Source organism: Cricetulus griseus, chromosome 4 (assembly GCF_003668045.3).
Source record: "Cricetulus griseus strain 17A/GY chromosome 4, alternate assembly CriGri-PICRH-1.0, whole genome shotgun sequence".
Classification (NCBI taxonomy): domain Eukaryota; kingdom Metazoa; phylum Chordata; class Mammalia; order Rodentia; family Cricetidae; genus Cricetulus; species Cricetulus griseus.
Window position 1 is genome coordinate 51649034 of NC_048597.1, and position 15296 is coordinate 51664329.

A 15296-nucleotide genomic window follows, 5' to 3' on the forward strand; every position below is an offset into this window, starting at 1 on the left:
TTGTTAAAACCATTCTCATAAATTATGTCTTTCATAATTACCCCTTATAAATTGATGACAAATTGGCAACTAGTCATTCTATTCATTGTTTTACTCACAGTCACATAGGCGAAATCTTTAAAAAAAAATCATAAAACTAAAGATGGCTTTTAAAAATAATTTTACTTTTAACCTAAAAATACCTGAATAATAAAATCAAAGTGTAGCTCTAACAAACATTTATCAAATGTAGTAGTTAATAATTTAATCCAATTTGCTTCTTAAGTTGTCCCCTAGATTCTTCCTTTTTTGTCACTTGATTCTCTTTTGAGGTCTCATTTGCTTAGCCTGTTGTTAACTAAATGCAGCGGCTCCCCGCTGCTTTTGTTTGGTTTTGCTTTCAATGTTTTGTCAACTTCTTGCCAGTCCACTACTTTGGAGACTTGTTCTGCGAGCAGCCATATAAAACTGGACCCCTTTCTTGGACAGTACAACAGAATCTGGCCCCATTAGAGCTCCTGAAATTAAACATCCAGCCACCTTGAGAGACTTGGCTGTCTTTTGATGTCCAACTCCAGATTTTTTAGACAAGAGTATCTCATTGTTTGGACCTAGGTCAGATCCACTTCTGGCCAAGATAGGTGCAGATGATAATTTCAGAGAAAAGGGAACTTTCAACATAGAAGCAGCACTTGGCTACTTCTTGTTTTCCCTTCCTTTGGTGGGGTGGGGAGGAGGTTGTCTTAGGGTCTTACTTTGCAGCCCATGCTGCCTGGAATTCAATCCTCCTGCCTCAGCCTCCTGAGTGCTAGCATTACAGGTGTGTGCTACTGTGCCTGATTTACTTATTGCTTCTCAGTTTTCCATTGGTAGCAGATCTATAAATACTAAGGAGCAAAAGCCACTTCAAGGAATCTAAGAAGTTCTATGGAAGGCTAGGATCACCTCAGTCATTTATGTGAGGACAGATTACTGCTTATTAAATAATCTCATTTTAAATGAGAACTTTCTCAAGCATTGCATAAAAGGGCAAACTAGCCTAAGGAGATTGCCAGTCCAATATGAACTAGTAGATTATGAACTATGCCTCCAACCTGACTTCTGCTTTGAGGTATGAAAGACACATTCATCTTAGATGTCTGGAAAATTCATGTTTGATCATTCTGTTTTCTCTTGAACTTGAGAAAAATGAAAGGAAAATACATGAAAAATGCAGACTGAAAATTCTAATATTTTTATTACCCTTGTATGGGTACACATACCCAGATATTTCTTACAAATTACACTAGGTCCAATAGGCCTTAAAAAAGAAACAGCTGGGCAATGGTGGGACATGCCTTTAATCCCAGCTCTTGGGAGGCTGATGAGTGAATCTCTGTGAGTTCAAGGCCAGCCTGGTCTACAAAGTGAGTTCTAGAATAGCCAGGACTGATACACAGAGAAACCCTACCTCCAAAAACAAACAAAAACACTCCCAAACAAACAAAAAAGCACCCAGAGCCCCATAGATGGTAGGTAAATATTACCAGCATTTTAAATTAATCCGTCTACAAGCTTGGAGCTTAGGGTCTAACTAATGAAGGTTAAGAACAGTAGAGCCAGGAAATCTGGATTCTGACTCGACTTCAAAATTCAGGTCTCCTCCTGGAGCCTAAGAGTCTTCAGTAATACAACTAGTGTTCTGCCAAGGGTAGTAGCTCACACCTGTAATTCTGGCACTAGTGCAGGAGGATTGCTGCATGTTTGAAACCTGCCTGGGCCACATAGTGACTTCTAGGTCACCTTGAGCAACAGGGTAAAACTGAATCTTAAAAGTGTGTGTGTGTGTGTGTTAGTGAGGGCAGATGTGTTAGTGTTCCCTAATGTCCCTTCCAGACAAAGAATTAAGTCTCTAAACTACTTTTTCAGCATCAGCAGGGCTACTGTGGTACGTGTTAAATTCTTCGCTGGTCTTCTGCAAAGCACTGCAGAGGCTTTGCCTAGGGAACAGATGTTTGCAAGGCACAGTTGGATTTCTGAAGACATTTACAGAAGAAGCTGGTTGCAAATGTAGGTGAGACCTGAGGAAACAAGAAAAATAAATGAATATTTCAATCCTGATTTTTGAAGAGAGAAAAATACTATGCTTTAAACCTCAAGACCAACTATATACTTAATTTGAGGTAACATGATAGATATTAATCTTGATAACTAATGAATATAAAAATAGACTAATTTTTCTTACATGAAATACAGTAAATCTTCACCAAGCAAATGTCTGTTAAGTACCATGTACTCCAAACAGCCACGTATTGTTGCTGCGGACAGTCTGCTTTGTGTGTGGTAAAGATATGTCAGACATGGTTGCTTTTTTTCAGTAAGCCTATGGCCTAGAAAATGATGTTACACCAGGCACATGAGTATCTGGGCACCAAGTAGTGTGTGGTGTGTACTAAAGTCCATAGATGTGTGAACTCAACAAGACAGCACAGAAGGCAGCGTGTACAAAGGTGGATTTCCGACTTGGTTGTGAAGTGCAGCATACTGGTGGGGAGATGTAAGTTGGGGAAACTTCATCACAGGACCGAAGGGGAGGAACATTGTGGAAAAGGCATTCTAAGAAAATAGGAGAGAATTTAACACTGCTTTGGGAAACACAGCTAGGCTTCTGTGGAGTAGAGTAGCAGCAGTAGCTAGCAGTCATCTAATTTGGTTGGTTTCTTTTTCATCTGTGGTGATTATAGTCTAGGTGGAATGATCTCTCAAAGGCTCTTGAGTTAAAGGCTTGGTTACCAGTGGATGGGCTTGTCAGAAGCCATGGGATCCTAAGGACTTTGACCTAGTCCTAATAGGACATTGCTAGAGATGGTGGAAAGTAGGAGATGAGGCTAAATTGGAGGAAGCAGGCTACTGGGGACCATGGCCTGGAAAGATGTCTCTTGCTCCTTGCTACACCACCTTTCTGCTTCCAGATTCAATGAAGAGAGCTGCTGTGTCCCAGTGCCCCTTCACCATGACGTTCTGCCTCACATAGACCCACAATAGTGGGGCCATGGAAGAACAAACTTGAGGAGCTCAACCAAACCTCTCAACCTGAGAACCTCAAATTTATCTCCCATAAAAGGCGATAGAAAGATCTTGAGTATACAGATTTTTTTTCATAAGATGAAGATGAAATAGTGACTCTGTAAAAATAGTACATTATTTATCATTTTCTATAATTTTTTTGTTTTGTTTTAAAAACAGAGCCTCACTATTGTAATCCTACCAGTCCTGGAACTCACTATGTAGGCTTGGCTGGCCTCAAACCTGTGGCAGATTTCTGCCTCTGCCTCCTGAATGCTGGCATTACATGTGTAGAGCTGTGTCCCACCACATTCAGTTCAGCTTCACATTTCAAAGTACCAATGTTCTCTGACGTAAAAGACCTTGGGGTTTTAGGGGAACACAAATCTGATACATGCTGTTATTTTCACAGAAGTTAATGCTGTACTCACTCCACTAACTGGAGGAGCACTATTTTATGTGTAGCCATGGGACCATATCCAAAATGATAGTTTTCACTTGCTGGCATCCAGTAATTTCATATGAAGTGACTGGAAACCATGTCACAAAAAACAATGAAGAGAAATTAAGACATTTTCACTGTAGAGAGCTAAAGCTTTGAAACTTCTGTAGGCCCTGGGTCCTGGTTTAAGTTTCTGAGTGGGAAAGGACATAACAATAGTTTTTGAAATGAAATTTGGCTCAGTGATTTTTCAGTAGGATGAGTCTGTCAGTATGAAGGAGAGAACTCAGACAATGTTGCTGTATTTTTACAAGTAATGGGCTGGAGAGGTGGCTCAGAGGTTAAAAGCACTGGCTGCTCTTCCAGAGGTCCTGAGTTCAATTCCCAGCAACCACATGGTGGCTCACAACCATCTATAATTAGATCTGGTGGATTCTTCTGCCTCCAGGCATACAGGCAGGCAGAACACTGTATATAAATAAATAAAGCTTAAAAAAAAAAGTAACTCAGAGTTGTATACATCAGGAGCAAGAGATGCCAGGAAAAATAGACATTCAGAATAGGCAGTTGGCCGAGAATTTCACTTCAGGAACTCAGGTCAGTGTTTTATAGTGTAAGATACTGAACCGGCAGACACCAGGGGAGCACATGAAGATGGCAGAAGGACACAGCAAAGGAATATGTCAGAAAAGAAAATGCCATGTATGGAAAAAGGAAAGGGGTCCCGAGCTCCTACAATCTTAGACTGTAGTCAAGTCTTTGAGGTCATACATAAGGGTTCAGATTTGGTGCCTAGACTAGTTGGGCTTCTGTTCCTGTGATGATAAAACACTGACCAAAAGCAACTTGGGGTGGAAAGTTTATTTCAGCTTACAGCTTACAGTCCATCATTTTGGAGTCAGGACAGAAACTCAAGCACAGACCATGGAGGGGTGCTGCCTAATGGCTTACTCTTCAGGGCTTGCTCATCCTGCTTTCTTAGGCCACCCAGGACCACCTGCCCAGAGATGGCACCACCAACAGAGGTCTAGGCTCTCCTACTTCAATCATCAATCAAGAAAATGACCCACAGACTTGTCTACAACCTGATGGAGCCAATTGCTCAATTAAAGTTTTCTTAGATAACTTTAGCTTGTGTCAAGCCAGAAAAAAAAATCTGACCAGCACAATTGATTCCTTGCCAATCTGACACAAAAATACATCTCTATTAAACCATAACTATTTTTGTTTATCCCCAAGAGTTGTTCATGTTATATGATAGCATAAAATGTTATATGGTTTTAAAAGTTCCACCACTATAAAAAAGTTCAAACAATTTAAAAGTCCAATCTCTAAAAATTCAACATCACTTTGAAAGTCTAAAGTCTCTCCACTGTGGGTTCCCATAAGATTAAGACAAAGATATATTTGAAAGAAAGCAAGGAGGGGTATCTGGGAGGGTTTTTAGGGAGGAAATAGAAGAGGAAAATGTTATAATTATAATCTCACAAAAACAAAAACAAAAAAAACTAAGATACATACTTTATTTTAAGAGGGGTGGACCAGAGAACAATTATAGTCAAGTCAAAGCAAAGTCAAAATTTATCAATAAGAGTGCTTAGTGTTCAGCATTCTAGACTCCCTCATGATCTTCTGGACACCAAAGGGCTTGAGCGGTTCTGCTCTTTATAGCACATGGAGCTTACTTGGTAGACTCAAGTCAGTCCTGCTCTACACCTGCTGTTGTTTTTGCTTGACATTCCATGGGCTGGTATCTCCAATACCCTAAGGCCATCACTGCAACTGAACCTTCACTTTCCCTGGTGGCCTCTCACAAGGTCCAGTCTCAGTGTCTGTGACTTCTTCATGTTTTCAAAACCAGTCCCATAGGTGAGACTCTTAGACATTACCAAGCTTGGTTACCAGCTTGAGATACATGCAGCCTTGACCACCATGGACACACATCTGTGTGCTGAGCCCAAGGAAGAAATACTTTGCAGATTTCACCTCAGTTATGCTGGTCTCTTCATCACAGCTGATTTCTCAGCCCTAGCAGGCCAGAGACCACACAGTCTTAAAAAAAAAAAAAAAAAAAAAAAAAACCAAAACTTTTATTGATTCTTTGTGGATTCACATTATGCACCCCAATCCCACTCATCTCCCTGTCCCTTTGTATTTTATCTGCACTCTGCCCTTGCAACCCCATCAAAAATAAAATAATAATTAAAAAAAGACAAAACCAAAAAAATCTCGTTATGGAAGCTGTAGTGTGTCACACTGGTAGTAACACAGTATACCCTTTAAGCCATGCATCTTATTTGCAAGTGTTCATTGCAATGCGGTCTGAGGCCTTTGGCTTCTGCTACATTATCAATACTGTGCCCTCACTGGGACTCCTCTTGGATATCCTGCTGTTGCCTATGTCATGGAGATCATGCAGCTTTGGATCTGCAGGACCAGCTCCTTCACATGCCCTAGCAGTTCATTGATGGGGTGGATGGGCCATGGATATTGACACAGACCCCTGCTGCTTCATGGCTATAGACCCAGACGTGGCCCTCAGTGGCCCTCATGGGCCAAGACTTCACCATGGTCTCAGGTGGCTGTACAGGCTACTCCTATCAGATGGTGCCTCTCCACCTTTGTGTCTCCAGAACTGCCACTCTTCACAGTGCTCAAGCTATTCTCTTTCTTTCCCATCCCTCCAGCCCATACGTGCACACTGAAATGGCCACACATCGGGCGGGGTCTCTGAGTGTCTGCAAGTGTTTGTCCAACCCAAAGCTTCCAAAGGAAATAAATCTCTGGCCAAAGTTAGAGGCAGCATGGTAAAACTGTAATTTGACATCCAGTCTCAAGGTTGAACCGCCAACACAACCGTAGAGATTAGCAGATAGGCTAATGATGAGAAGTAAACTCAGAAGGGCATGTCTAGTCAGTTGTGGGTCTCCAGTCTGCAGGTAATGCGCTTCTTCCTGGGCAAGGATGCAGCTCTGAGAGCCACAGCAACTCATACAGTGGTCGGTTTTCTCAAAGGAAGAAGGTATAGGCTCACTCACAACTTGTGTTTGTAACTGGCAGTGTAAATCACTTTTTCCCAAGGAACAAAGTTCTCCACAATCTATTTGCTCTCTTCTTTCTTTCCCATCACTCCACCATCTAGTTACTCACTTTCCACCATGCCCAGATGGGCATCAGGCTATGGTATTGTCTTGTTGCTTTCCAATGCTCACAGGCCCTTTGTGGTCCCGGTACAGGCCTCTGTGTTATCTATGTGCTTCCTGGCATCCAGGATCTGTTTCTTGATGATTCCAATCATGATGCCTGCCAAGTACAGGTGCCACTCTCACCTTTTCTCATAGCCTTCTCTCTTGGTCCTGCCTTACCAGACTGGAGGAGATATAGAGGCCCTAGCCAAGTCTACAGCTGCTGCAGTTGCCACTGAGAGCCCAAAGCATGACAATGGCCACCCAGTGGCCACCAGCACCATCTTGATTCTCAAGACGACATATTCTTAACACAAATATATCACACACAAAAGTTCTGATAGAATGTATGAGAGACTTGAAGACTTCCCTGTGAAACTTCTCAAGATAGGCATTTAGCATTTGCACTTATCTCGACACTCTTATTTCCCAAGCTCTATAGAACACTCCATTAAGCATTGAGCATTGAGTGTCAAGCATCAATGGCTTTTCCAGATTTCTAATCACTTCCACAATCCTCCCCCACACAACACAATCAGGTTTGTCAGTACAACACCCTACTCCCGGTAACAATTTATGTCCTTGTTAGGTTTCTGTTACTATGATAAAATAGTGAATTAAAGCAATTTTGGGGAGGAAAAGGTTATTTCATCTTATAGGTTATAGTCCTCATCATCAAGATAAATCAGAGTAGAAACTCAAACAGAAAACAAATCGGGTACTGATGCAAAGGCCATGAAAGGATGCTACTTACTGTCTTGCTCCCCATCATTTGTTCATTCCCCTTTCTTATACCACCCAGTATCACCTGCTCAGGCACCACCCATAGTGGGCTGGACCCTCCCACATCAATCATCAATCAAGAAAATGCCCAACAAACTTGCTTGCAGGCAACCTGATGGAGAGAAATCCTCACTTAAGATTTTTTGCTTCCCAGATAGCTCTATCTTGTGTCCAGTTGTCCAAAAGGTTAACTAGCACAGTGCTGAAAGGAAGATTGTACCTCATGATCCAATTATACCATGTATACCACATGTGTAGAGAAGATCTAAAGGAAGGTAGATGGCTACCTTCAGACATTCTGTCCGGTTGACACTTCTGCAGGCCCTAGGTAAATGCCATTGTTTCCTTTTCTGCTTGTCGTATTTCTTCTTCTGAAACACCCTTGAAGGTAAGCATAAATCATAACAACAGATGAGGATCTCATAAGTCATGCCTGTATATTTCAGCAAGTCCCCCTACTATCTTACACCCAGAGTATGGTTCTTGAACCAGAAGAGTTTCTAATACTACCCCCCCTACCAGTCTCCAGGGACATTTGGTAATTCCCTAAAGACTTTTTGTTGTTATTGTTGTTTGCTGAAAGGTGAGGAAGCTTCCTCTTGTGAACATCTCATATATAGTAGAATACCACTGTAACCAAGTATTATTTGGCCCCCAAATGCCAATACTAGTGGTGGTGAGGGTGACAGACTCTGAACTGGAAAGATTAATTAATTCATATTAGAAACACTATGAGCCCACTAAGCTTTTATACCCTATCCCTAAGGTGAGCTTCTCATATTATAGAATCTGCTGACTTCTATCTGAACTTTGACCTGTTTATGTTTATGTGTGCTAAAGGTTATAAGATCAGCAGATGTTGGTCTTCTAATTTCATTTGCTCAGTGTATGTGACTCCTAGTCTAGTTGATACCTTCTGGGTGATTATAGTTATAGGTCTGAAGTAGAAAGCCCTCTTGGGTCAATTGCCGAGACTGAGGGCAGACCATGTCTAAGGCCCCAAATTAAAAAAAACCTATTGTGTCCTAGACATCTCTTCTAACCAACTACAGCCTCTTTGATACAAAAATATTTGGAAGAATCAAGGATTAGTAAAAAACCACTATGGCATCTAGCTTCTCAAGTCTTAGTGACCTCTCTCAAAGAAAGAGAGGTCTAAATCTAAATCTCTAAATCCGCCTCTAAATCTCATCATTCTTCTTTTTCTCCAAATCCAAAGATGAGAGTGTCAGTCAGCATTAGAGGTGCTTTCAAAGTAGTCCAAAAGCATTGGTGTCTCCATGAAAATGGAAAGCATAGGAAATTGACAAGACTGAATTACAATACACCCATCCCTTTTAAGACAGGATCTTGCTGTAATTTCAAAGTTCCTGTGTGGCCAAGTCCAGCTTCTAGCTTTCTTTCTTCCCATTTCAGTCTCACACGTGCAGAGATTAAAGATGTGAGCCACTATATTGAGCTATCTGGCTGGATCTTAAGAACAGGGGCTTCTTGTCTTAGGAATTTGAATGCCTGGGAGAATACTAGGCATACAGTAGGAGTCCAGGATTTTTTTTTTCACAGTGAATGGACAGAATCTAAAGTTCCCATAGATTTGCTGCAAATATGATCTAGACTGGAATGCCACAGATGTGCTGAAATGTACGAATGGAATCTAGGCTTCCAGGAATTAATCATGATGATGAAGTAGTACTTACTGTGCACAATGCAGATTGCAAAAGGAACTACTAGCACAATTATGACGTAGAAGACTTGGTGATTTCTATCAGGAGGGGCTTCTGGGGCTGTGGAGAGAAAAGAATAGCATCAGTTGTAATGTGCAGCCTACCATCCGGTTCCCACCCTAAGCCTCTTCACGGTACACCTGTGGAGAATCTTGGACTTTGCCAGCTCATCTCACAGAGACACAGCTGCCAGCATTTTCCTGCACAATTCTACCAAGAATATACTGTGGGCAACTAACATTCAAATGATAGACAGTGAATCTGAAGAAAATAACTTAAATGTTTGCATTGACTGATCTAACTTGGCAGGAGGAAAGATTCTAAGGGGATACCTTAAAAGTGATTATCTTTATAGCTCGTTCCTGTAGCTGATAGGACTAAGTCTTACTATCGAATCTAGACATACCTACTTTTTTCTCCTCTAGCTCTATTATACCTTCTTTCTCTTGCATGTTCTCTTCACATCCTGCTCCTCCACTCTCATACTCCACACAGTGACTGCCTTAAGATTCTGGAGGTACTTCACATTCTCTTCAAGATTCCGTTTTTTGCCCCTCAGCCTTAAGTTTTGCAGAGATTAAAAGAACTAACAATGGCTATGAATTGGTATTAGGGGACTGTCCGGGAAGACAGCGTCACGGGCTAGCTTCTGATGAACTTCTAGTCTCACATGGAGCACACCAGGGATACCAAGACTGCTGGGGGCAGGAGGACAAAGAGATTGGTGTGTGTGTTGCTGCCGTCTGGTCCTATTCATCCAGGTAGCAGCTATACCATTTATTTCTCCATCTCTTTGAGAAATGGCAACATCTGAAGAAAGGACAGGGACACAATTTGAAGGGAATATTAGCAACACAGCCTCTCTGGCTTCTCTGGAATGGATTACAAGAAAATATTAAACACTACCCCATTCTCAATTTCCCCCACTATCATGCCTCATGGAAGTTTGTCTTTGAGCTTATTTTAGCATTTGGCTCCAAGGACCACCTTATCCTTGGCTTCTTTCTCTGATACCACACTCCCTTGTTTATGCTCACAATACTCATCTTTCTAATGAAGCACTTCAACCTCATCTTTGTTTCTAAATGTCATTGTTCCCATGGTGTCTATCTGTGGCATTGGTCTGCCTGTATATAATCTCATTCACACCCAAAGTTTGAAATACCATCTAAGTTTGAACATTACATTTCTTATCTCATTTCTGGACTCCAGATGTATTATAGATCCAGCTAGAAGCCAGCTGATGAAAATTAAATTCACTGTGTTTTCTTCTTCTTTTTTGTTTTTTGCTTGTTTGTTTGTTTTTGAGACAGGGTTTCTCTGTGTTGCTTTGAAGCCTGTCCTGGAACTTGCTCTATAGACCAGGCTAACCTCAAACTCAGAGAGATACACCTGTTTCTGCCTCCCAAGTGCTAGGATTAAAGGCATGCGCCACCACCGCCGGCTACTGTGTTTTCTTCTTAAAGATATAATTTATTTTTATTTTATGTGTATGAGTGTTTTGCTTGCATGCATGTCTGTTCACAGTAGGCCAGAAGAGGGCATCAGATTCCTCTGGGACTGGAGTTACAGACAACTGTTAGCCACTGTGTGGGTGTTGGACATGAAAGTTGGGTCCTCTTGAGAACAGCCCGTGCTCTTAACTGCTGAGCCATTTCTTCCAGATCTCACTGTGTTCCCTGTAAAGCTCACCATCTACTACTGCCCAAATTTGCCACTGCAGTGAATGGCACCCTTAGCCACCAAGCAAGGGTGTCACATTTTCGAGACAGGGTTTCTCTGTGTAGCTTTGGAGCCTATCCTGACACTCGCTCTGGAGACCAGGCTGGCCTTGAACTCACAGAGATCCGCCTGCCTCTGCCTCCCGAGTGCTGGGATTAAAGGCGTGTGCCACCAACGTCCGGCATCACATTTTCTTTGTTCTCACTTCCCAACTGGCTTCCCAGGATTTGCTATGCTCTGAGTCCCTTCCCCCCATCACCTGCCTTAGTTTGGAGCTTTCTTATCTGCCACCTACGAGCCTCCAAACTCATGTCACAATCACTTGTCTCATTATTCCAAACGATGATGGCTAAATGGTTGGTGAAATTTGAAGCTTTCTTTAAAGCTCTTTTCTACAAAAGCAGATCCCATAAGTAGGCAACTTAACAGTGTCTGGGCTCAGAAACTAGAAATTAGTAACATGCAGTAGCATATTTCTCTCATCCCAGAACTAAGGAGGCTGAGGTTGGAGGATTGTGAGTTCGAGGCCAACCTGGGTTACATAGTGAGACCAAGCATGTGCTTATTCATGTGCATTGCAATTGAGTCTGTGTAACCTTTGGAATCTGAAATACTACCTGATTTTTTTTCCAGAAATGTTTCAGCACTTTTGTCCTAAATTTCACACATACCCATATTCCAAAAATTACTGACTGAAGTATAACCCCCCACTTTGAAATAATATAAAACTTGTTAGTGATAGACCTCTAAAGTAAAAATGAACCCCAAATTAATAAAATAGTGTTCACTTTATGAGCCAAGACTTTTTAAGATAAAAGTCTAGAATACATAAAAAGCAATCAAGAGATGAGTTTGGAGTGTTAAAATCATGCCAGAATTTGCTTTGTATTGGAGACTAATGTTTCCAGGAAATTTCCTTATTACCTAGAAAGGAAAATTATTAAAAAGAATACATCTCAGATCTGAAAGAACAAATCAATGAACTTGTAAACCATCTGAACTATATAACTGGAAGTAAAGAGGAAGGCATAAGCCATGTTACCACTCAAATTTAATGTGTGTGTACTACAGACTGTCATACTGCATTGCTTCTGTACTGTGCAGATATAGAAGGCAACCTTAGATTTGGGCTGAGTAGGAGGAGAGTCTCCAGTGGGCCTCTGTATACTCGTTAAAATGCCATTCAAATTATATTTGCATTCCAAGTATCTGAGAACCCTGAAAACCTGCCATGGATTTAAGATACAGATATTTGTATCAAAACAATTTCTTCATTTTATATTTTCACCTTTAGAGAAAGGGAATTTCATAAGATTACTTACTACCTATAAGGGAAATTATTAACTCAAAATGACCTATCCCCCACCCCCAGACATTGTCCTTAAAGACTTTTATCACATAACTTTACCAGACTTGGCTCTAGATGAACCAGTAGGTGGAATCAAACCTAGGGCTTTGGGTGTGCTCCAACCCTACACCCAGAGTGAATGAGTAGTTCTAAAAACAAAAATACATTCAAAAAAAAAAAAAAAAAAAACCAAAGATTTGATACCATGGGACCATTGGGATTGGGTATCCTAAAGGAAAATGCCAAAGTCGGGAAATTACAAAGAAGGACAAAATTTGGTGATTTCAAAAAAATACAACATTACATAAACTGCAAAAAAACGACTACCTGATGGTCAGCAGTTATTAGGTTTGTAAAATTTAGGATATTTATTAAAAGAAAAAAATAGTCTAATAATATCGCCATCACTTGTCTAGTGATGTCAGCAAGTCGTAACGACACATCTTGTACGTCTAATGAGACAAAAATTACCATCAGAGTCAGTGAGTTCAATTCTAAAATGTTGCTGTTTGGGTTGTTCTTTTGGATTCTATATAGCAGACACTTTCCAGTGTAATATTACTTACGTTTTTCCCAGGTGAAGTTCTTTGACACTTGAGAGTCTCCATATGCAATGTGACACACGATGCTGTGGTTGTATGTCATATTGAAATCCAGTTTGCTACTGACAGTGTACAGTTGGGATTCAGGATCCTGAGAAACTGTTGTATTGATGCCACTTAATTCTTTTCCATCTTCCAACCAGGTGAGTCGAGGCTTTGGGAAACCTCCGGAGGCAAAGCACATTATCCTTTTAATGTCTGCAGATGGCTCTCCAAACTGAGTTATGTTAGGAACTGGGAAGTCAGCTAGAGATGGAACAAGCATACAGTTATACACAGATACAGATCTGTGTGCATAGGTTTTTGCTAAATAAATTATCAAGCTTCAGCAAGAATGACAAAGTAAGGTCAGTTTGCAAGTCTGCGTAAGTCACTAGTAAAACAGCTGGTCCGAATTGGTCATATCCGTTGTCTCCCACCTTGAAGGAGGTAGGAAATACTTAGAGAAAGGAACAGGTTCGGGTGGATAAATGTTGACATAATGCTCTTTACTGTAAGAGAAGGAGGGACAACTGAATGTTTATTGAGCTCCTATTAGTTATCTCTGGAAATTCTTTTTATGACAACGTTAGGAGGCTAGACTTAGATTTAAGAGGGTTATGGATCAAGTGAAGTGGCATCCTGTAGTGTGTTCCTGGAGTCCCAGGCTGAGGCAGAAGGGTTGTTTGAACTCCGCAAGTTTGGGGCCAGCCTGGAAAATATAGTGAAACCCTGTCAACTAAAAAAATAAAATAGCTAGCCAGGGTGGCACATGCATTTAATCCCAGTACTGGGGAGGCAGAGGCCGGTGTATTTTTATGAGTTTGAGGCCAGCCTGGTCTACAGAGGGAGTTCCAGGCAAACTATGGCTACACAGAGAGACCCTGCCTCAAACAAACAAACAAAATTGTAATTTTATTTTCTGAACCCACAACTGTGTGGCAGAACAAAGATCCACAGTCACGTTTCTCAACCCAGAAGCTGTGCTTGCTATCTACCCGCCTATCTCGGCCTGTCCCTCCATGCTAACACTGGAAGCACACAAGCGCCTCCTTCTATCTGGTTATTTAGGAAGGAACATGTGTGAAGCCACCTTCCAACCTGAGAAGCAGGAGACAGGACCTTTAAGTCTCAGCACTCACAGTCATGCACAACACTCCCTTTCTTCTTAAAAAGTAACCAAGCTTGGTGGGGCATGCCTGTAAGTCAGGTGTACTTTGGAGGCTGAGGTAAGAAGAGTTTGAGGCCAGCCTGAGCTATACAATGAGTTCTGGGACAGCCTGGGCTAAGAGTAAGACCTCTCTCTCTCTCTCTCTCTCTCTCTCTCTCTCTCTCTCTCTCTCTCTCTTAAGACTTGTATTCAGACAAAACCATGTCCAAAATGTACAGTGTTGAATCTGTAACCTCAGCCATGACATTTTATTAATCCCTTGCTATACTAACATTTTAAAGGGACAAAGAGGCCTCCTGGAGTTGACGTCATTTGTGTATTTGACCTCTAGCAATACTAAAGTAGACTTAGAGCAAAGTGTGGAAACTTCATCTAACCTCTTGCTTGCCCACTCTTAGACGTTAGGTTTTTAACTCCTCCCCTACCATGTGGGGCTCAATACCCCTACTTCAGTCCATAGAATGAGTTTTCTTCTTAGAAGTCTGAGTGCTACAGAGCTCATATGAGTAGAGGTCAGAGGTCACTAAGAGCAGTTCTTCAACTGAGGTCTGTCTTGTGACTGTGGGTCAGTTAATTGGCTTTTAGTCTTAGTTTGCTCATCGGTAAAATGGGTTAATAATTACGTGCTTCCAGGGCAGAAGGGATTGAATGACACCATTACTAGAAATCACTTAGCATGGAGCCTGACACACAGAATATATTTAGGCAGATGCTCTCATTTAAATCAAGTTGTCAAGGAAACGCTTCTAAAACTGCATAGTGCCACTCGGAGAGATGAGGGAAGAGCAAGTACAGACAGGCTACCAAGAAAGGGAAAACCCTGAATTATGTTGGAGGGGAGTCACTTTAAACAACAACAACAACAATAATAATAATAAAAATAAAATTGCTGTTGAATCTCTTTGAGTTTGAGGGTAGCCTCCAGGCCAGTCAAAGCTACATAGTGACCCTGTCTCAAAAACCAAAAATAAAACAAAGAAAAAACAAAACAAATCAAAAATGGGTCTTGTTCCTAAATAAAGTTTGATGTGTTCCTGAGCTTTTTATAGTTTGCATTTTTATTTTCTACTTACTAGCTTATACTACTCAATCACGTTACTACCCTGATAGGCAACATAAAAATGTTGCTTTTGTTTCTCTTAACCATACATCATGGACTTTAACCTGGAGTAGCAAATCTGACCTCCTTATGATCTGAGTCACGACTCACATTCACTCTCTTCTGTGTTCTGCTTTTCTGAGAAGCAGTTAGCTCAGTAAGAGCCACCTTTCCCATGTCTGATTACAACAGCCTCAGCCTGGTGTCCTAGCCCTTC

The 15296-nt window shown here is 41.3% G+C and overlaps 1 protein-coding gene across 1 annotated transcript in view; it reads right to left on the reverse strand.

The window, feature by feature from the left end:
* Positions 1 to 149: 149 nt before the first annotated feature.
* Positions 150 to 15296, reverse strand: part of Cd80 (CD80 molecule) — a 34273-nt gene continuing 19126 nt past the window's right edge. The window contains exons 4-7 of the mRNA XM_027412689.2: positions 12795 to 13076; positions 9132 to 9218; positions 7722 to 7815; positions 150 to 2039 (exon numbers count right to left, since the gene is read on the reverse strand). Of these exons, the coding sequence (XP_027268490.1) occupies positions 7724 to 7815; positions 9132 to 9218; positions 12795 to 13076 (461 nt within the window). The 3' untranslated portion in view covers positions 150 to 2039; positions 7722 to 7723. The remainder of the gene's footprint in view (positions 2040 to 7721; positions 7816 to 9131; positions 9219 to 12794; positions 13077 to 15296) is intronic.